This window comes from Schistocerca gregaria, chromosome 2 (genome assembly GCF_023897955.1).
Source record: "Schistocerca gregaria isolate iqSchGreg1 chromosome 2, iqSchGreg1.2, whole genome shotgun sequence".
Lineage (NCBI taxonomy): Eukaryota > Metazoa > Arthropoda > Insecta > Orthoptera > Acrididae > Schistocerca > Schistocerca gregaria.
In genome coordinates, this window is record NC_064921.1 from 757,065,351 (window position 1) to 757,088,775 (window position 23,425).

The 23,425-nt window shown below is 41.1% G+C and overlaps 1 protein-coding gene across 4 annotated transcripts in view; it reads right to left on the reverse strand.

Annotated features, from left to right (window-relative positions):
• The window catches only part of LOC126334955 (sialin), a 273,379-nt gene that overhangs the window by 35,272 nt on the left and 214,682 nt on the right, over nt 1–23,425 (reverse strand). For all 4 annotated transcript variants that reach the window (XM_049997704.1, XM_049997703.1, XM_049997705.1 and 1 more), the window contains 3 exons: nt 21,198–21,415; nt 903–1,052; nt 695–827 (listed from right to left, as the gene is read on the reverse strand). In XM_049997704.1, coding sequence (XP_049853661.1) covers nt 695–827; nt 903–1,052; nt 21,198–21,415 — 501 coding nt within the window. The remainder of the gene's footprint in view (nt 1–694; nt 828–902; nt 1,053–21,197; nt 21,416–23,425) is intronic.

A 23,425-nucleotide genomic window follows, 5' to 3' on the forward strand; every position in this document is an offset into this window, starting at 1 on the left:
AATTTTATTAATTAAGCACCCCAAATTGTGAGAGGCAAGGGGACTCACACTAATGAAGCACTCCATGGGAACATCATTCTACTACGTCCATGTCATTGTACCTGAGTAACACTAAAAGTAGGATACAGTAAATTTTGTACAAAAATAGCTTAATTTAGCACAACGAAAGAACTGATGCACATTTTTATCGATTTGGTGCGTCTTTCTCGGATAATTCTAAATAAATCTGAGTTCTTTGCCAATTTTAGTTTTTCTTGATTTTAGTACCATCTGTCAATGCTTTAAAAAAATGTTTTAGACAAAACATGACTACTTTTTTATGGAGAATCAGAATCTACAATAAAAAATGGGAGTTTCCATTTACGATTTAAAAGCTGCCTCTCGCCCCACCCAAGGGTGTGGGGGCTGGGGGTCACGTGTAGTATCATTTGATGTCCCCCTTTGAACTTACGAACTTGTCTTACCCACTATTTTTACCAGATGTCTAGTTTCCAAGATAATTTCATTCAAAACTTCAGATGGATCTCCCTATATATGATGTAGTGTATGCTTTTGCGGCAGTTGTGACTGAGACAATTTAGGTCACCATGATACAAGGAGCCAGATTTGTATAATGCTCGTAATATATTATGCTACATAAATGTATGTCTAAATCAACCAGCAACCTTAAATGAAGGTAAACAGGTGTACTCACATATTGATGTGGCAATCTTCCTATAACCAGTTTGTGAAATCACACCCTTGTCTTCAAGGGCTTCAAGTGATTTGCCCAGAATTACGGTGAAAAGCCACATGCAGAAATAAGGGAGTGCAGATAGGCCAGCATTCTGAAAATGAAGTATTATACTGAATATACAACAATGACCCTTTGGCAAAACAACATTATGTGAAAGGATTCTTACCTTTTTAATTGGGAAGTGCAAAATATGCTTCATGTAGGATGGTAGTTGCATCAGCAACATGTACCAACCCACATTGCCACAGAAATGACACACAAGAATGGCATAGAAAGGCATTGAAGTAAACATTGCTTTCCATGGAACGTGGCGTGTCTGCAAGAAGGAAAAAATAGTTCATATGATAGCCCATTTTACCAATTATTTTATTGTTGAAAGCTCCTCCTGCTAGTTTATTGTAAAAAAAGATGTGTAAATCTAACATAGAAGTTTCATACACTGATTTCAGTAAGCCATTTGATAAATAATGAAAGCAAGTACTTGATAAAAGCATTAAATACATAGTAATTAATGTAAAATTGAAGATGGATTTCTGAATTTTGCAACTTTTCTGGGTTGTGCAGGTGGGAGCGCTATATGCAACATATTATTCATTCCCGTCACCCACCCAGGCCAAAACCTTCCCTATCCCCCATCTCCAGTTGCCGCTTATGCCCTTCCTTGTTCCCACTCCAGCCTCACACAAGCCTTCTATCCCCTCAGTAAACATAAATAATTTTTTCCCCTCCTCTGCCACCCCACCCACAACTTTCCACAACACAGCCTTCGTACATTGTGTCTAGCAGCCTACTATTATATCCCTGCTACGTTCCTGCGCACTGTCACACGCAGCACACAGCATTTTCCCCTGCCCTTAGCCTTCTATGCCTTCCCCTCCTTGCTCTAAATCTCTTCTGCAAATCCCACTACGCACCTCAGCAAAGATCACTAATTTCTGCAGCCAGGAGCCAGCACCAGATGACAGTGATCATATGTGTGTGAGTTGTGCATGTATGAGGGTCATTTAGAACGTAAAGAATCCCCCACCACCACTGACCTTGGTACTCATCTGCTTCAGTTTGTCAGCTGCCATTATGGTTGCTTACTGCTTAACTGTGTGACTTTAAAATGCGTGACAAAATGGACGATTGTTACTCACATTTTACATGTGCAAAATGTCCACCTCATCAAAATTTATGCACAGATAATGATGGTGTATGGTAATGTGATGAATGTAGTGTCAGTTTGGAAGTGGTGTGTCACATTTAAAGGTGGACAGAAGAATGTTCATGCTGAAGAAATCACTCGGACCAGTTCTTACTGGTGTCTAATAGACTCAAAACAAAGATCCAAGAAGATAGGTATTTTACAATTATTGCTCTGCACTCATTCTTCCCAGACATTTCAAGAACTGTGTTGTATGTGCAGATCTGGGCTGTAAAAAAGTGTGCCCTGTGGGTTCCTCGAATTTTGTCAAATGAACACAAAACCAAACAAATGGCAGCTGCATTGACATTTCTTAATTGTTATGAAAAAGGTGGTGATAAATTTTTGAATCACATTGTCACTGGTGATGAGACTTGAACACCACATTTCAAACCAGAAACAAAGTGCCAGTCAATGGAATAGTATCATTCGCAATCCCCAATAAAACTGAAAAAAGCAAAACAAATTCTGAGCACCAGAAAGAGTGCGGCTATGGTGTCATGGCATCTTAAGGATGTCCTGCTCATTGACTACCATGCCTAGAGGTGAGATCATAAATGCAGTGGCCTAGTGTCAGACACTTCGATGACCTTGCTGCACCATTAAAAACAAGGGACGGGGACTGCTAACCAGTGGAGTCCTCCTCTTTTACAGTAATGCATGTCTGCATGGAGTGGGAGTGATGCAGGACTAGCTTAAATATTTCAACATCCACCATACAGTCCAGACCTAGCCCCAAGTGATTATCACTTGAGATTGGTTTGATGCAGCTGTCCATGCTACCCTATCCTGTGCAAGCCTCTTATTCTCTGCGTAACTACTGAATTGACTATCAGTTATTCCCCAAATTCAAGGATTTTTTTTTGAGTGGACAGTGCTATGGACCTGATGATGAACATAAAGAAGCCATTAATCAATAGTTCGACAACTTGGTGGTAACTGAGGATGCAGAAGGCATAGTATAGGTGGTAAAGAGGTATGACAGGTGCCTAAATTCGAACAGTGGCTATGTAGAAAAGTAGCATGGCTATCACATTGTACATACAACACACTTTTGTTTCATTATATCAAAAATTTCTGTAGAAAAAAATGTTCTTTACCTTCCGAGTCACCTTCATATAAACATGTGTACATTTTTCTGAATTGATGAAGGATTTTGTCTTACAGTTTAGCCTACTTTTAAATGTGCCAGCACACCATTCAATGCTTCTTCTCTGCGGTGAATATCGATTCATCCTAATTCATACTGTTGGTGATTTTTTTTCTTTATGTATTAGTTCTACAACCTCTTTTCAGAGCTACAAAATTTAATAAACAGAATAACAGATACAAGTCGGCTTGAGATTACAGTGTTCCAAAGGATGCATTTTGTGCAACTTAAATATGTCTGTAAATGATGGAGTGAGGATTCCTGCATATTTTTAGGACTTTACATATCAACATGCATGAGAATACTTGTCACTTGAATACATTATTTTATACAATTGTACTAGTGTTTCAAAGCTTACTAAAAATAAAATACCTAATGCAAAGCAGTTCACATCCTGTGTGTAAAATCTAGTGCAGGGAAATATGCAGGACCATTCTATTACTGCCATTGCTATTCTAATGATGAATAACTGCTTTAACAAAGAGATAGAGGGGCTGGCCAGTACTTACCTCAGCTCAGTACAGCCGATAGAAACACAAAAAACAACCGAAAATTTAAGCTCCTAGCTTTCGGAATAAATGTTCCTTCATCAGGGAGGAGAGAGGGGAAAGAAAGGGAAAGTGGATTTAGTTACTCACAACCCAGGTTATGAAGCAACAGGGAAAGGAAAACAGGGAAGGTAGCAAGGATGGAGACATGGTTGTCAGAGGGAAGCCAAAGATAGTAGAATATCTTTGGCTTCCCTCTGACAACCATGCCTCCATCCTTGCTACCTTCCCTGTTTTCCTTTCCCTGTTTTTTCATAACCTGGGTTGTGAGTAACTAAATCCACTTTCCCTTCTTCCCTTTCTTTCCCCTCTCTCCTCCCTGATGAAGGAACATTTATTCTGAAAGCTAGGAGCTTAAATTTTCGGTTGTTTTTTGTGTTTCTATCGGCTGTACTGAGCTGAGGTAAGTACTGGCCAGCCCCTCTATCTCTTTGTTAGTAATTGTTTCACATCTTTATATGAGATTTTCCATTAATTAGTTTGAATAACTGCTTTAGCCTGCCAGTACACAGATGTACATGGATATTGTTGAGATCTCCAGTTCAAAGCCTGGTTTGATACAACTCTCCATATCCAGGGTTGCCACAAGTTTCCCCAAGTCAAATTCCCTGATATTTCCCTGATTTCCAGACAAGTTTTAGCATTTTTCCCTAACAAATTCTGAGATCTCAAGGGTAAGTAATGGCATAAGTTGATGAAAAAATGTAAGGACTTCTGTATTTCTAAATGTGCAAGCAAAAATCTTAAGTACTAACATCGACATCCTTTGTAATAAACTATTTTTTAGACGGAGAAAGCAAGCCATATGGTATATATGTTTCGTTAAGACCACTGATGCTATTTTATTTCAATAAAGCGAAACACATTTGGTGACAACAACACGCATTTTGTTTGAGTCGCAAGACAGATTTAAAATACATTCACTGCTTTCAGAAATAAACTCAGAAAATAGTAGGCCTCTTGAAAGAAATGTATAAGGTAGGGAAAAGTTGTGTAAACCAACACTATAGGTGACTGCCAATAAAATGTTTGTTCTACTACGTTTGTTATTGTCGGTTATTACCCACTGTGTTATGTCTATTATTCTACAGGTACTGTGTTATTTTGCTTTCAAGAAATATATGAGTACGTAGTGTATAAACTGCCAGCGACTGCCACAATTTTCTTCTCCTTATCATCCATACTTTCTAATATATAAACTACTTTCAATGTACCAAAATGTACTAGAATAAATAAAAGTCTATAAAATGCCGCACTGTACAATGTACATGCAGTGAGACAGCTGCAGTTCCTGCAATCCATCGCCCATGGCCTCTGGCCTGCTGAGGAGCACCACAGTCCTGGGTCCATGGTTAACCATGAAAATCTGCCACATTATGCCACACACAGACATACCCAGCCTGCGGGGAGATCAGTGAGACTAGATCTGACAGGTAGGGCCTGAACGTTTGTGGGAAACTATGGGCTTCAGATCAGCAAGGCCAATCCATTAAAAATACTCCCAGAAATGGTATGCAGTTTAGGCCACTCTTGTGGCCAGCTATTCATGTGTCACAGACACAAATGTTGATGGAATGAGACTGCGGTGATCACCCATACAACAGATAACTTAAGCAAATACTCTGAGAATTGATACCAATGAGGATAGGTAGCAATTCACCATAAAGATAATCTCTGAGCCTCAGACAACCACACAGAAAAGACAATCACACTCTCACAACTAAACTTTTCGCCATAGCCTGTGTCAGAAAATGAGGGCGCACACACAGTCACACAATCACTCAGACACAACTCATGCACACTGACTGTTGTCTCCAGCCACTGCATCAAAAAGCTCTGATAATCAGATCCAAGCAAACCAATCCTCATGCCCCGGCCCTCCTATGTCTCATTGGCAGCTGCAAGTAGTGGTGGCAGCACTGACTGCAAGGTCAGGGGAGGAGTGGGAAGGGAGAAGCAGAAAAGTACAGAAGCGGTGCACGTACTCAGCTGGGCCCCGCCAGCGACAAAGCACGACATCTCAGTAAACAAACAATTTCATGCTACTGAGACAAAAACGAAATTTTTCCAGTTTTTTTTCTGATATATTTTAAATTCTGTGATATTCCGTGATTTTGAGAACTTGTGACAACCCTAATATTAATCAATCCTGCATTAAGTCTTCATCTCTGTGTATTTACTACATTCATCCATTCACTCACACATCATGTTCCATAAATCCCGTGAAAAAGGATAGCCGTAGGAATGACGAACCTGTAAAGTTATGGATTAACAGATAGAAGGAAAACAACTAGTGACTTCTGTAAAGTATACTAACAACAAAATATGACTAACACTTTTAATCTACTTAAACTGATAATTATGGTAATTACTTCTAGATTATTTCTACGTGGATGTTAGGAGAAAACCAGATACTTTGCAAAAACCACTGCTCCTCATGCTATATTACTTGGCCACTGTTTTCTTCAATCAAAGCATTTGTGTAACTTAACACAGACCACTATGAGCTGTCTCTGTACTGGCAAAGTCAGACTGTATCTAACACAAATGTTAGAGTTGCGTGAAATTTACATTACTGAGTCCAAATTTTTAATAATCTGTGAGTGGCAAATGATGGTATTCCTTTACATTGTTTTTAAATATTTGAGATTTTTGAATTTCATGCCTGATGTCCACTGCAAATCAGTTATGGACTTTGCAGCAGAATGTAGGGGCTCTAGCCTGCACCTAGGAGAGGGATCCGTAAAAAATACTGAAATTATTTCTTACTTTTGATATTGCTGGGTTCATTCTAAATTAACTCTGGTTATTAACCACAAATACCACTGGGGAGTATATGTATTGCCACACCACAATGTAAGAATCCCATGGTGCCTGAGGCTTCTCCAATATATCCAGATGTCAACGTTGCACAATACTCTTATTGCACACTTCTCGGTATATCCACTATATGGTGAGTAGCAACTATCTTTTTCATAATATTGTTAGTTCTGAAGAATAAATACTTTTTGCACCTTAGTTGCAATGCTTCAGAAGATAAACCAGAAGACAGAACTTAATGAAAGTACTGAAGCAATCCTGTCTGAGACAGATTTCTGAGTGCAGAGTAGGAAAAACTGAGGTTCCAAATGCTAGTGCACCTCATTAACCATTTGGACCACCAGGAACTTTGCACATTGAGTCTCATCCAGAATATGCCCACTGATCTCTACTTAGGGTACCTGTAAGTATTTTCATTTGTTTGGAACTGCATAACAAGAGTATAGCTTAAACATTAAGTTGTTGTCTGTGAGCAGTTGTATGCCTGTTCCATTATTCTCCTGTTTGTGTCTGCTATGGATGTATTTCAGCCCTTTAATGGTATTCTTGTGTCATCAATAAACACAGTGTTTGAAGAGTTCTGCAATGTCCTCAGTGAATTGTTTACATAAACCAACAACCGGAGTCAGTCAAGTACTGAACCTTGTGGTGCACCGTATCTAATGTTTCCCAACCCTGGATTTAATTTTGTTCCTGTAGTACCATTTACTAATGTGACCTGATTACATCAATGCAATATATCCTTTAGTGCTATAAAATTTTAGTTTTCATAGCAGACATTTATAATCTACACACTCAAAGGGTCTTGGCAAGATCACAGAGATGTCAACATGGTAATTTTTATTATTTGGCTCTATCAGAATTTAGTGAGATCATATGTTGGCTTCTCCATACAGAAGACTTTACAGAAGCCGAACTGAGCTGTTGTTAGAAGGTTATTCTCAGAAAGATGGTTCAGTATTCTGTTCTAAGCTACCTTCTCAAAGAAATGTTGTGAAGATGGAAAGGAAATGAGATTAGGCCATAATTCAAGGTCAGTCACTTATCTTACTTTTGTATATTTGTGTTACTACTGTATACTTTAGTCTTTTAGGAAATACACCTTGATTCATTGACTGGTTACAAAAGCACAAGATTTTAGTACTGCTGAGAGACCTACTGACCTACTGACTTTTGTGATCTCATTCCAAGATGAGTTCTCACACTGACAATTAAACTTAGTGAAGAACAGCTAGACCACAATGATTATTTTATTTAAAATGACTAGCTTTAGAAATTGTGCTAATTACATGACTTAAAATAAGGTAATTTATACTTATTAAAACCAAAAAATCATTACCCATCAGCTAAAGTCGACAATGTCCAGAACAGTGAGTGGACCCAAGTCACTGAAGCTGCTGCTGTTGGATAGGCAGGATTACGTTATATAGATCTGGTGAGGGCATGTTTGTGCTCTATGATGTCAACTTCAGCCAATGAGGGATGATTTATATAAATTACAAAAAACGGATGTTCATCTGAGTAAGTTTTTTTGATATGTTTTTGATGAACTATTTTTTTGTAAGCCTGTAAGCTTTGGTCTCTTCTGTAATCCCACGGGTAGTATCAGTGCATGACCCCATACTATTAATACACTTTGTTACACCTATGTCGAGCAGGTTCACTGGAACAGTATGTCTGGCCAGCAGGCTATGTGAACCCAACAGCTGGCCGTTTTAAGACTGAGCTGGCCATTTTAAGACTGAGCAACTACAGGCACACTCTCACTTCAGTTTGATAGCAAAAATTTATTCCTCTCTGCTGCTGACTGAAGCACTGACGACAACTCTACAATACGGTTGTTATATCTGGATATACTGTGGACTGATTGTGTTGTTTGTTCGTGATACCTGGGTCTGCTTGGGATCTGTGTATAGTGACATCCGCTTAACACTATTAAGTTCTAGTTTGGTGGATTGTGATACTATTTCAGCCAAGCGATTGATTTCAGCCATGCTTATAAGTTGTACCTGTCACCATAATTCAAGTTGTGTTTACTCTGTTGTCATATGCATTCCTGGAAAATTCACAGTATCAACAATTCTTTTGAACCATGAGTCACTTATTCTGTGTTTCAGTGCATTCAGTGAAGTGTTAATAAATTACTTTTGTGATCTAAAGTGGGAAAACAAAAGTCTTGCTCTACAATTTTTAACACCCCCTTTTTTTTCAAGCTTTCTGCCATCGCCAAATTAACTATTCATTGGTGCCTCAGAATCTATCAACCTAGTTGTTCTTTTAGTTCAGGCCTCTTTTGTCTTCAATTTTATTCAGGACCTATTCATTACTTATTCAGTCTGCATTCTTCTGTAACATTGCATTTCAAAAGATCTAGTCTCATCTTTTTAACACCCATATTTCATTTCTGTCTAGACTACAGTCCAGACAGATAATTTAAGGACAGATTTTCTAATAATGAAATTTACATTTTGTATACGATACTTGTGCTGTGTTCACACTAGGATCAAAATTCACCAGCTGAGCTACATGGAGCATATAGTCTGATATGACACAGATTTATATCAGCAACAGAACTCTGCACTAAGTCTGGTAATTTCAGCAGATAGAAAGCACAAAACTTTACCACACCTAAACCTGAACAAACTAAAAATTGTGTCATGTAAAAACTATTTCCAATGGAAGGGTTCCCCTCCACAATGTTTCAACATTATGCACCTATTTCCTGACAGCTTAAGTGGGAGGAGCAGATTTATATCCTAGGCATTATGATCACCAGACTAGATCTCATTTCTTTCTGTGTTCTCAAACATGTGTAGACATTTAAGATACCTCAAGGTATTTCCCAGATCCAACCTATGGTACAAATGGTGCTCACAAAAAGAGATTTTCTGAAAGACTGTAACCACCCCTTCTCACTCCTGAGAATCCCAGAACAATTAACTCAGCTGATTGAAGTACGAGTCCTTGTCTTTCACTAGTTTGTTCCCAGTGAGCCTGTGCTTGTGAGAAGCAATGATCTCTGATATGAGTGGTAACAGTGACTGATGTATTTTAATAACAAATCTTTATTTAAAAAAACATTACAGTGTCTCTTGTTTCCCTTCACTCTGATGATGATGGTGATAATGATCTTAACATTCTGTCTTTCTTGTTTCTCCTATGCACAAGAATGCATTAACACCTTGCAGCTGATCAGTTTCATAGACAAATGCAGTCTAGCTCAGCACAAAGTGTTGTGTCACCACCAGACACCACACTTGCTAGGTGGTAGCCTTTAAATCGGCCGCGGTCCGGTAGTATAGTCGGACCCGCGTGTCGCCACTATCAGTGATTGCAGACCGAGTGCCGCCACACGGCAGGTCTAGAGAGACTTGCTAGCACTCGCCCTAGTTGTACAGCTGACTTTGCTAGCGATGGTTCACTGCCTACTTACGCTCTCATTTGCCGAGACGATAGTTAGCAAAGCCTTCAGCTACGTCATTTGCTACGACCTAGCAAGGTGCCATTATCAATTACTATTGCTATTGTAAATCATGTACCTGCAAAACCGATGTTTATCATTAATGGATTAAAGTTAAGTATTCCACCAGCTACGTCCGTTTTTCTAAATTCTAATTTCCTTGTCCTGTTCCAGACCTCACGCCAGCCTGCGTGAGCTAAAACGTGTGCCTTTCGGCCTCCTCTAGTAACACGGTGTTGGCTCTCCTGCCAACCACAACACAAAGCCTTGAGGAAGGCCATTTGCAATAGTATTCGAAATATTGGACAGTTTTATATACTGACAATGCAGTCAACATCCCAGAAGAATTTTACTGGCAGTGACAATGGCCACGGAAGCTTTATGCTTACCAATGCATCAAAGACCACAAAAAATCCTTCTAATTTCTTGAGGAATAATTACAATATGATTAAAACATATCATCACTTTTCAACTCAGTCTACATTTTGATCAAAGGAAGTGTGTCCATGTTTTATTAATATCTGAATTGTACATGAAAAAACATTCAGATGGACTGCATAGTTGCTTATACAACAAATCTTTCACTTCAGCAACACTTCATAAATTCTTGCCACTAACGTCTCCTAGAAGGGTTTACACTTGCTAGAGCATCAAAACAAGTAAGATGTGTTTGACATTCAAAATGAAGATTCCGAAGTTTTTGCAAAGTTAATTCCCAGCGGAATGGTACTTTTTAATCTGACTGCAAAATTCAAACAGTTGTCAAGTCAATAACAATAAGACTCATTGTCTACTGTGTACCTCTGATCATACAATATTTCAGGATTTCCAAAATCAGTGAAATATGTTAAGTCAAATAAAAATTTTCATAGATTTAGTTTAAAAAGTGATTGCATAATGAAATATTTCCTTAAAAACATTCATCCCCTGTTTCACCCCCATATGGGTTGAATTTCCAAAAACAGCGAAACATTTTTTTAAAATTTCTAGCTGAGAAGCCAAATTCAAATTTTCATAGATTTAGCATTAAAAATTCTTCACAATGTAGTATTTTCATAAAACATTTCATCCCCTACTTCTTCACCCCATGGGGTTGGAATTTCGAAATATCCCTTTTTAAATGACACCTATACCACAAGACCAGCACCCTCTCCAAATTTCAAGTTTCTGTTGTTAGCGGTTTGGGCTGAGAAATGAGTGAGTGAGTGAGTCAGTCAATCAATTGGGTCACTGCCTTTCATATATTAAGATTGTGTATAATCAAGATACATTGTATGTATTATGGAACAGCAGTATGTATTTAGAATGTTTTGCAGTATTTAGAAAGTTGTCTTAACTTTTATGTAGCTTTCCTTGTAAGAATGTTACATGTCCTGTAAAAGTACATTGTTAAATTTTGTTGTATATAAAAAATAATGACTTTCTCTTGCAGTGCAATATTGTAAAAGTATATATTATCTGAGATACTGAAATAATACAATGTATTTATTTAATTAACATCCAAACTAAAAAAATAAAACTAGTTGTATGAAGGACTGTAAGTAATAACAAAGAAAAAAATTAAACAGAGTAAAAATAAATTGAACAGTTCACTCAGAAGGTAAGTTCACATATTGGACATTGAGATAGTTACACATATCCAACAAATCCCCAATTTTTTTTCTGTCCAGAGAGGAAGAAGCTCTTTATGCATCAAAGGAAACCTCATAGCAGGTATAGGGATGTTAATTTGAGGTTGATTTTCTCTTTGCGTTTTTAGCAGAGAATGACGTACCCAAAGTTCAATGACATTATGACTAAAATGCAGATATACTGTATTTTGATCATCTGCCTTGATATTCAACTACGTAATGAGTAATTTTCCAGTTTGAGTCACACTTTGTAATCCCTTCAAGGACATTGACAACAACAAAGTATTCTGGCTCATTTCCTTCATAATGAGAGATGTACTTAAACAAGTTTCAGATGTTACACATTTCCGTTCATGAGTAACCATTACATCCAGTGCTCTTATTTTTTTCCCCTGTTAATGCAAAAGTATGGTTCCAGAGCACAAAGATACACCATGAAACAACAAACTTTTGCCCTATTGTTGCAACATATCCTTTCAAAACAAGGTAGTTGTCTAAAAGTATCGTTGTCCATTTGTTGTTTTCCCAAATCAATGGCCAAACTAAAAAAATTATTCTATGTACAATTCTTATGTTATAATGGTACGCATGTCAGCATCAGTAAAAGAAAATGTATGGTGTAAGCAGATGATAAATCCCTCATTATAAGCAGTAGCTCAATAAATGATATAGAAACAAGAACTATCATGGACATAGAAAGGGCAAAAGGATATTTAAATGAAAACAAAATATTTGTAAATGAAAAGAAAACAACTTACACGGAAATACTTGCAAAGTGAACAACAAATGAAATGAAACTAAATATAAGATTTTTAGGCACATTACTAACAGAAGCTGACAGTTACAAGTTCCTGAAATTAACAATAGACAGACTTATGATCTAGTAAAATAATATGGAAAATATCAGCTCAAACATAAGTAGCAAAGTATTTTAATAAATAAAATGTTCCACACTGCTTATGTACACTCATGCTCATAAATTAAGGATAATGCTGTTACATGGTGAAATAATGCTCTGGTGGGCAGTTTGCGGGTTTAAATCTCCTTGGGGTATGACCATGCAGTGCATTTGACCTGCGGTCATCGCACGGTGGCGCTGGCAGCAGTCCACATACGTAGAGGTGTGTTGGTGCCTGTCAGAATACGGTGCAGCGAGTAAGTGTGCAGACGTTTTCAGACGTGCTAATGGTGACTGTGTGTTGCAAATGTCTTAAAGAACACATATTGATGATGTTATGAGGGTTAGAATACTAGGGTGACTGGAGGCTGGTCAAACACAGCAAGTCATAGCACGGGCCCACCGTGTGCAACCAAGTGTGATCTCAAGATTATGGCAATGATTCCAGCAGGCAGGAAATGTGTCCAGGCACTACAGTACGGGTCATCCACAGTGTACAACACCACAAGAAGACCAGTATCTCACCATCAGTGCCCACAAACGGCCATCGAGTACTGCGGGTAGCCTTGCTTGGGACCTTACCGCAGCCACTGGAACAGTTGTCTCCAGACACACAATCTACAGACGACTGAAAAGACATGGTTTATTCACCTGGCAACTTGCAAGGTGTATTCCACTGACCTCTGGTCACAGGAGACCCCGTAAAGCCTTGTGTCAAGAACACAGTACATGGTCACTGGAACAGTGGTCCCACGTTATGTTCACGGACAAGTCCAGTTATAGTCTGAACAGTGATTCTAGTCAGGTTTTCATCTGGCGTAAACCAGGAACCAGATAGCAAACCCTTAGTGTCCTTGAAAGGGAACTGTATGGAGGCCATGGTTTGATGGTGTGGGGTGGGATTATGATTGGTGCACATACACCGCTGCATGCCTTTGACAGAGGAACTGTAACAGGTCAGGTGTATCGGAACATCATTTTGCACCAGTATGTCCACCTTTCCAGGGGTGCAGTGGGTCCCACATTCCTCCTGATGGATGATAACACATGGCCCCACCGTGCTGCCATCATGGAGGAATACCTTGAAAGAGAACATATCAGGCGAATGGAGTGACTTGCCTGTTCTCCAGACCTAAAACCCATTGAGCATGTCTGGGATGCTCTCAGTCGACGTATCGCTGCACATCTTCAAACCCCTACAACACTTCAGGAGCTCCGACAGGCACTGTTGCAAGAATGCAAGGCTTCACCCCAGAAGCTGCTCGACCACCTGACCCAGAGTATGCCAACCCATTGTGCGGCCTGTGAATGTGTGCATGGTGATCATATCCCATTTGATGTCGGGGGTACAGGCGCAGGAAACAGTGGGATATTGTAGCACATGTGTTTCAGGATGGTTTTCTCAACTTATCACCAATACCGTGGACTTACAGATCTGTGTTGCGTGTGTTCCCTATGTGCCTATGATATTAGGACCAATTTTTTGTAGTGCCACGTTGTGTAGCACCACATTCTGCAATTATCTTTAATTTATGAGCATGAGTGTAGATCACTGTTAGACTAACTATGTGTGGCAATGCGCACCCAAATGTTCATGCCTGCCACTCATTTTTCCTAGCAGCAGAAGATGCATCTGCACATACCCAGAGTTCTATTTATAGCTAACACCCTACTGGCATGGACTTTCTCCAGCTGCTTCTTTGCGATATGTGGGTTTTCCTCGGCAAAACGTGTGGCTTGAATGTTATCTGCAAGGCTGACACTCTTCCTGTAGACACTGAGCAAGTGACTCTGAATGCCACTACTGAGTGATATGTAATGTTTAATCATGTGACAGAGATCTTAACAGTTTGCCACACAGTGCTGCTAGATACGTGAATGAGCAGCCAGTAGACCATGTACTGGAAAGTTGGCCTCATGTGACCACACAGTGCAAGCATTGAAGGCTACTCATATAGTCAGCAAGAACAGTCAGCCTACCCTTCTTAGTTGTAATCGGGCACCCAAAGTGCCCTTTCCTAGACAGTTATTCCATGTACTGCTTCTTGATTACCACTACATTAACATTAGTAAGGATAACCGCCCCCCTCCTCCAAATCTCACCAAACAGTACAGATTGCATGCCCATGCAAGTGTGTTTGAGAGGCCTCACAGGCTCTCAACAAGTCATCCACCCACATGCATGTGCCTATTAGTACATGAGGTAATGTCATTGTATTAACGCTTTGTATGAACTTATAGTTACACTCATTCACAATCTGATGTAGTTATTATTGAACAATGCACCCCTTTCCTTTGTGGGAATATAAATTCATGTAGATATGACCCACTTAAAACACTCAGAGAGAAATATTGTATATAGTGTTTTCAGCATGCAGTTGCAAATCATGGAGAGGTCTCATGCAATGAACCAGTTTCGTTCTCTGCTCTGCGAAAGTGAACCTGTAATTGGGACTTAATTTCGGTTTGTTAATGGTATTTTGTTACAGGTCAGCTCACAGTAACATGACCATTGTACATTTGCCTTTCCCTAGATTTTGCATAACTCTTGGCAACATTGTTGGTGGCATGCCTCCATGTTAATTTGTTATATAACCCCTGTGGTAGCTATATCTTGTTCAATAAATACTGTTTGCATGTCAATGCATTTATTTCGGTTTTCCTCTTTCCATAGCACATGCTCAGTCTTCAGCAATCTGCTTGTATGGTATTTCTAACTGTGCTAGCACGTAGAAAACCAAATTCCTACATATTCCATTTCAGATTTATCATACTGTATAATAATGTTGGGTAGGGCAGAAAATGTGCATATGGACAGACCGCTAAAAAAAAGAAAATAAAATCAGATGTACTGGAAGGCTGTCAGCAAGCAAGTCCTGTAAACTCAAATTCAAAGAATACAAAATTATTACTTACATTATGTATATATTTGAAACTATCATGTACCTCAAATTAAATTGTACACCAATGCTAAACAGTGAATTACACAATTACAGAATAAATGTAAAAGATGACTGTCACATCAACAGTATCTGACAACAACTGGCTGATAAAGACCACACTAGAGCAGTCTACTTATTATACAACAGATTACCAAGCAGTTTAAAAAAGGATAACAGCACTACCAGTGTCCAAAATAAAACTAAGAGAGTACTTGAAAACAGCATGTTTGTACAGTGTTAAGAAATATTTTTAGACCAGTCCAAAAGAAATAGAAAATAATACCTTGAGAACTGCTAAATACACTGTGTCAATGAAAAGTAAACATAAAATTTTTCTTATGTCTCATCCATTGCAATAGAAATTGAAACTGGTTGCTTATATGTAGCAAATTAAACTAATATTGAAATTTTTATACTGCCTGTGTTTTCATTAATTATTTTTACATGTGTGTATAAGTCTACTGTAAATAATAATACATGTACTCAAAATGTAATTTATCTTGTACCTGTAATTGTAAATGTATACAATATATCTCTAAACAGGAATAAAAAGATGAATACATAAATAAATATATAAATAAATAAAAATATCAAAAACAAAGATTCCAAGACTTACCAAGCGGGAAAGCGCCGGCAGACAGGCACATGAACAAAACACACAAACACACACACAGAATTACTAGCTTTCGCAACCGATGGTTGCTTCTTCAGGAAGGAGAGGGAAAGACGAAAGGATGTGGGTTTTAAGGGAGAGGGTAAGGAGTCATTCCAATCCCGGGAGCGGAAAGACTTCCCTTAGGGGAAAAAAAGGACAGGTGTACACTCGCACACACACACACACACACACACACACACACACACACACACACACACACACACACACACACACACATATCCATCCGTCCATCCGCACATACACAGACACAAGCAGACATATTTAAAGGCAAAGAGTAAGGGCAGAGATGTCAGTCGAGGCGGAAGTACAGAGGCAAAGAAGTTGTTGAAAGACAGGTGAGGTATGAGCGGCGGCAACTTGAAATTAGCGGAGGTTGAGGCCTGGCGGAAATCGAGAAGAGAGGATATACTGAAGGGCGAGTTCCCATCTCCAGAGTTCGGATAGGTTGGTGTTGGTGGGAAGTATCCAGATAACTCGGACGGTGTAACACTGTGCCAAGATGTGCTGGTCGTGCATCAAGGCATGTTTAGCCACAGGGTGATCCTCATTCCCAACAAACACTGTCTGCCTGTGTCCATTCATGCGAATGGACAGTTTGTTGCTGGTCATTCCCACATAGAAAGCGTCACAGTGCAGGCAGGTCAGTTGGTAAATCACGTGGGTGCTTTCACACGTGGCTCTCCCTTTGATCGTGTACACCTTCCGGGTTGCAGGACTGGAGTAGGTGGTGGTGGGAGGGTGCATAGGACAGGTTTTACACTGGGGGTGGTTGCAAGGGTAGGAGCCAGAGGGTAGGGAAGGTGGTTTTGGGATTTCATAGGGATGAACCAAGAGGTTACGAAGGTTAGGTGGACGGCAGAATGACACTCTTGGTGGAGTGGGGAGGATTTCATGAAGGATGGATCTCATTTCGGGGCAGGATTTTAGGAAGTCGTATCCCTGCTGGAGAGCCACATTCAAGGTCTGATCCAGTCCCGGGAAGTATTCTGTCACAAGTGGGGCACTTTTGGGGTTCTTCTGTGAGAGGTTCTGGGTTTGAGGGGATGAGGAAGTGGCTCTGGTTATCTGCTTCTGTACCAGGTTGGGAGGGTAGTTGCAGGATGCGAAAGCTGTTTTCAGGTTGTTGGTGTAATGGTCGAGGGATTCAGGACTGGAGCAGATTCGTTTGCCATGAAGGCCTAGGCTGTAGGGAAGGGACCGGTTTTTTTCGACTTTTTTCACACCTTTATCGCTCCCTATATAAATCTCTATTTACTTTCACTTTAACCTCATATTACCCTTTCCACCTACTAATACCATGTCAACCTCACAACATCCCTACAATGACCCCATTAAATTTTATTTACATTCCCTCCGCAAACATGCCTTCACCCTAGCCAGATTACGCTCCCATATTTTATTTACTCAGGCTTGTCTGACATTTGGCATTACTCCCAAAGGCCTCACACTTAAAGTTCCCATCTCTGGCTGCAATCCTTCTTTCCATCAGTCCTTATACCAGTTCCAAACAGCACAATCCATAGCCCTCACCCGCCTAATCCTTCACCTATACATCGACTCGGCCAATGAACACACCCGTCAACTCCTATCCCAAATCAAAGTCCTCAATCTTTCCTCTCCCACATCCACACCGGCTGTACATAGCATCCTCCTACAGGCCAACCGCAAATTAGAACAACATGCCACCCTCCACCTCAAAAAACTATCCAATCTCCTGGTTTCCCACCTCCGGAAAGGCAACTCACTCACCCTCCACAACCTTTCCAACAAACCTCAACCTCCTCTCATTGCACACAGACCCAGTCTCTCCCATCTACTCAATCTCCCACTTCCAGCTCCACTCCCCCCAACACCTCAAAATTCTAGTCAACACAATCTGGAACCACAACACCCCAATTCAGTAGTTAATCTTTCCTCCAAACCCCTCTCCCAATCCGAAACCTCTGTCCTATCCAAAGGCCTCACCTTCAGCCCCACTCCTAGGTTCAACCAAACTGCCCTTGTCAAAGATTTACTGTCCTACACTCGTAGTCTCTGCTGGAAATATCACTTTGCCACGAAGAAAAACAATCCTGATCCCACTCCTAATGATCCAACTCCCCAAGACACTATCCAAATTGAACCCTGCCTGCAACAGTTCCGTCCTCCATCACAGCGGGACCCACCTCCTCTTCCTCAAAATCACCCTCTCCAAACCTTCCAGGAATTTCTCACTTCCAGCCTTGCCTCTCAATCTTTCTTGAAAAACCTTAATCCTACTCCCAACATCACCACAGCCGAAGCCCAGGCTATCCGTGATCTGAAAGCTGACCGATCCATCATCATTTTTCCGGCTGACAAGGGTTCCACGACCGTGGTACTTGATCGTCGGGAGTATGTGGCTGAGGGACTGCGTCAGCTTTCAGACAACTCTACATACAAAGTTTGCCAAGGTAATCCCATTCCTGATGTCCAGGCGGAGATTCAAGGAATCCTCAGAACCTTAGGCCCCCTACAAAACCTTTCACCTGACTCCATCAAACTCCTCACCCCACCGACACCTCGCACTCCTACCTTCTACCTACTTCCTAAAATTCACAAACCCAAACATCCTGGCCGCCCCATTGTAGCTGGTTACCAAGCCCCCACAGAACGTATCTCTGCCTACGTAGATCAACACCTTCAACCCATTACGTGCAGTCTCCCATCCTTCATCAAAGACACCAACCACTTTCTCGAACGCCTGGAATCCGTACCCAGTCTGTTACCCCCGGAAACCATCCTTGTAACGATTGATGCCACTTCCCTATACACGAATATCCCGCACGTCCAGAGCCTCGCTGCAGTGGAGCACTTCCTTTCACGCCGATCACCTGCCACCCTACCTAAAACCTCTTTCCTCGTCACCTTAGCCAGCTTCATCCTGACCCACAACTTCTTCACTTTTGAAGGCCAGACATACCAACAATTAAAGGGAGCAGCCATGGGTACCAGGATGGCCCCCTCGTATGCCAACCTATTTATGGGTCGCTTAGAGGAAGCCTTCTTGGTTACCCAAGCCTGCCAACCCAAAGTTTGGTACAGATTTATTGATGACATCTTCATGATCTGGACTCACAGTGAAGAACAACTCCAGAATTTCCTCTCCAACCTCAACTCCTTTGGTTCCATCAGATTCACCTGGTCCTACTCCAAATCCCATGCCACTTTCCTAGACGTTGACCTCCATCTGTCCAATGGCCAGCTGCACACATCCGTCCACATCAAACCCACCAACAAGCAACAGTACCTCCATTATGACAGCTGCCACCCATTCCATATCAAACGGTCCCTTCCCTACAGCCTAGGCCTTCGTGGCAAACGAATCTGCTCCAGTCCTGAATCCCTCGACCATTACACCAACAACCTGAAAACAGCTTTCGCATCCCGCAACTACCCTCCCAACCTGGTACAGAAGCAGATAACCAGAGCCACTTCCTCATCCCCTCAAACCCAGAACCTCTCACAGAAGAACCCCAAAAGTGCCCCACTTGTGACAGAATACTTCCCGGGACTGGATCAGATCTTGAATGAGGCTCTCCAGCAGGGATACGACTTCCTAAAATCCTGCCCCGAAATGAGATCCATCCTTCATGAAATCCTCCCCACTCCACCAAGAGTGTCTTTCCGCCGTCCACCTAACCTTCGTAACCTCTTGGTTCATCCCTATGAAATCCCCAAACCACCTTCCCTACCCTCTGGCTCCTACCCTTGCAACCGCCCCCGGTGTAAAACCTGTCCTATGCACCCTCCCACCACCACCTACTCCAGTCCTGCAACCCGGAAGGTGTACACGATCAAAGGGAGAGCCATGTGTGAAAGCACCCACGTGATTTACCAACTGACCTGCCTGCACTGTGACGCTTTCTATGTGGGAATGACCAGCAACAAACTGTCCATTCGCATGAATGGACACAGGCAGACAGTGTTTGTTGGGAATGAGGATCACCCTGTGGCTAAACATGCCTTGATGCACGACCAGCACATCTTGGCACAGTGTTACACCGTCCGAGTTATCTGGATACTTCCCACCAACACCAACCTATCCGAACTCTGGAGATGGGAACTCGCCCTTCAGTATATCCTCTCTTCTCGATTTCCGCCAGGCCTCAACCTCCACTAATTTCAAGTTGCCGCTGCTCATACCTCACCTGTCTTTCAACAACTTCTTTGCCTCTGTACTTCCGCCTCGACTGACATCTCTGCCCTTACTCTTTGCCTTTAAATATGTCTGCTTGTGTCTGTGTATGTGCGGATGGATATGTGTGTGTGTGTGTGTGTGTGTGTGTGTGTGTGTGTGTGTGTGTGCGAGTGTACACCTGTCCTTTTTTTCCCCTAAGGGAAGTCTTTCCGCTCCCGGGATTGGAATGACTCCTTACCCTCTCCCTTAAAACCCACATCCTTTTGTCTTTCCCTCTCCTTCCTGAAGAAGCAACCATCGGTTGCGAAAGCTAGTAATTCTGTGTGTGTGTTTGTGTGTTTTGTTCATGTGCCTGTCTGCCGGCGCTTTCCCGCTTGGTAAGTCTTGGAATCTTTGTTTTTGATATATTTTTCCCATGTGGAAGTTTCTTTCTATTTTATAAATAAATAAACAACATTTTTGCACGTAGCACTTTTAATATAGTTCTTTTTTTCAGGCATACCTTTACCAACTACAAAAATGTAAGATTTTCTGCAGCTCCTCATACTTTTCTTGGCAGTCTGGTTCCAATTTGGTGGATCAATTTTCCTTTCTATGTTAAAATTTAATGATACAATATCCTTTGGAAAGAAACTTACATTAGCAACACCCATCATTTTCACTAATTTACTATGTTCTTCCAGGATGGTCAGCATTACAACAACAAATAACTCAACTTGTTGACAGAAAAAAGATACCTGTATCTATGGTTGCATGTCTCATATGATGTATCACTTTATTCCAGTGAAAACACAACTTCGCCAAAAATGTGATATACAACCTTCTTTGAGGGAGGTCTTCATTATTGTCTACTATTTCTCTGTTGTGTTAATTATAGAAAAAACTTCAGTTAAACTTTATCATAATTTGTAAGTAGCATGTGAATGACATTAGCAGCCTGGTAATGTCATGCACTACAAAAAATCCGAAAACACGGTCTAGCAAAACTTACCGAATGGTGTACCCTGTCACCAGTTGTATCCATTATCATATTCCTCTCCTCCTCAGTGATGAAGTACTGTTGTTCAGGAGTGTCTTTTATGAGGCAGATCCAGAGTACAAGCCAGATTGAAGCTAGAGCTCCCATAATATAGAAGACCCATTCCCAACCTAAATAGCCAGCAATGACTCCAGATAAGGGGAATGATATCACAGTACCCATTGCTGTACCTGCAACAGAAGTAAACAAAGCTAAAATGCTAAAAAGACAAATCACTGATTAGACTTGTGATATTAACAGTAGTGTGTTTAAAGATGATCATGTACTGGACACACTGAGCAGTACACAGGAACATAAATAAGAAATGGAACACTGTGAGTCACTTTAAAACCTTGTGGTTTTCTTCAGGGAATGTGTGCCCACAAAACTCGTTATACTGTCCCACAACTTACTTTAATTAACTACTTGTGTCAACAGAATATTTCTGTGTACTATTGCCCAACTGAAAAGCCACAACAGCAACAGCAACAGCAACACACATGAAGAAGAAGATTCCTTGCAACTTTCTTCTACAAAAATGATAAATATGTTTCAATAATCATCTGAACAAGAAGAATTAGTTGTTAAGCTAATCATATGTTTTTGTAGATCATTCATATCATTACTAATATGGAAAAAGAGAATATTCTGACTATTTAATTAATCTGCTTCTGTATACTGAAACAAATCATTTGCCGGCGTGTACCAGATTCCGTGTCAATGTGGCAAGTCGTATATTGGTCAGACGATGCGTACCGTCGAGGATCGATGCCGTGAACACCAGAGGCACACTCGACTGATGTAACCGAGCAAGTCGGCGGTCGCTGAACATTGTTTGACGGAAAATCACGCTATGGAGTATGACCGCACGAGGATTTTGGTACAGACGTCGAGATACTGGGACAGCGTTGTTAGAGAGGCCATCGAAATTCGCACCAATGACGACCTCATAAACCGTGACTGTGGCTATAATCTTAGCAAGGCTTGGGAACCAGCGATTGGGTTAATCAAGAGTAAATCGAGCAAACGCATAGTTGTGACGACCACGGCGGACAGAGCCATCACACCGACGTCATCTCAGACGCCGTCGCAATCTGTTCCACCGCACTACCGTGGCGCGGGGCGCGGACGGCAGAGGGAGCGCGCCGCGGGCGGAGGGTATTTAAATCAGCCGCCGCCGCGACCGAACCCAGTTCCCCCTGAGCAGCCATAGCGTACGGATCTCCGTGCCGGCACGTTCACAGGAGCTCAGTCCGTCAGTTCACCTGATGATGGCGACATGTTTGATCGCCGAAATATTGTGCCCGTTGGACACTATAGACCGGCAGTACACCCGTGGATATTTTGAAAATCATTTCTAGTCCATTTTCAGCACTGTAGTTGAAAATTGGCCCAGTGAATGGGAGGAAGAGAGTTTTGTTCAGCTTGAAGAGAATCAGCTGGATTTTCCCTAATCCTTCTAAACAGTTGGCTTTACAAGGGAGAGAAATTTCCCTAGATGAACTTTGTTCTGTTGAGGGAAGCACTTTTCAGGTGTGCAGTGAGCTGTAACAGGGGAGTAGCCAATAACAGTGCATACTTTTCGCTCTTGGTTTCTGACTGGCAGAAAGGCCTATGTTTTAAAAAATTTGTAAGATGATAGGGTGATCACCAAATCAGAAAAGTTGGCCCTCAGGCCTCATGAAGTGTAGAAATGGTGTGCCTTCTGAGATAGAGACTGTGTCTTCATCGTGTATATCGGAAATTGGCAATAGGTCATCTATTTTGATCAACCAAGTGACTGAGTTCAATATGTAAGAGTGAGAGAAATCCAAAGGGCATTCCTGTGTGTGGACTGTGATTTCTGCTTAGGCATTTTCCTTTTGTGCTTTGCAAATGGTGAGGAGTAACTGTGAGTGGTGAGAAGTTTTACGTGTGCACTTTTACAGTAAAATAAGGATTCTGAGCAAACATCAAGATATTTGCTAGCTGGAATTGTTGGTTAGAAAAAGAAGTAACAGACTTGGCTAGAGTTATCCGATGCTAAAGTGCGCGTCATTTATGACGGCGGCCGAGTTTAGGTTCGTTCTGCGCATCTGACGTCACAAAACACAGTCATCCAGTGAACAGAGAACGACGTTGCCAGAGCTCAACTGCAGTGCAGAGCACGGACAAGTGTCTTCAGTTATAGAAACGTTCAGTCATAAATGAAGTAATTGAAC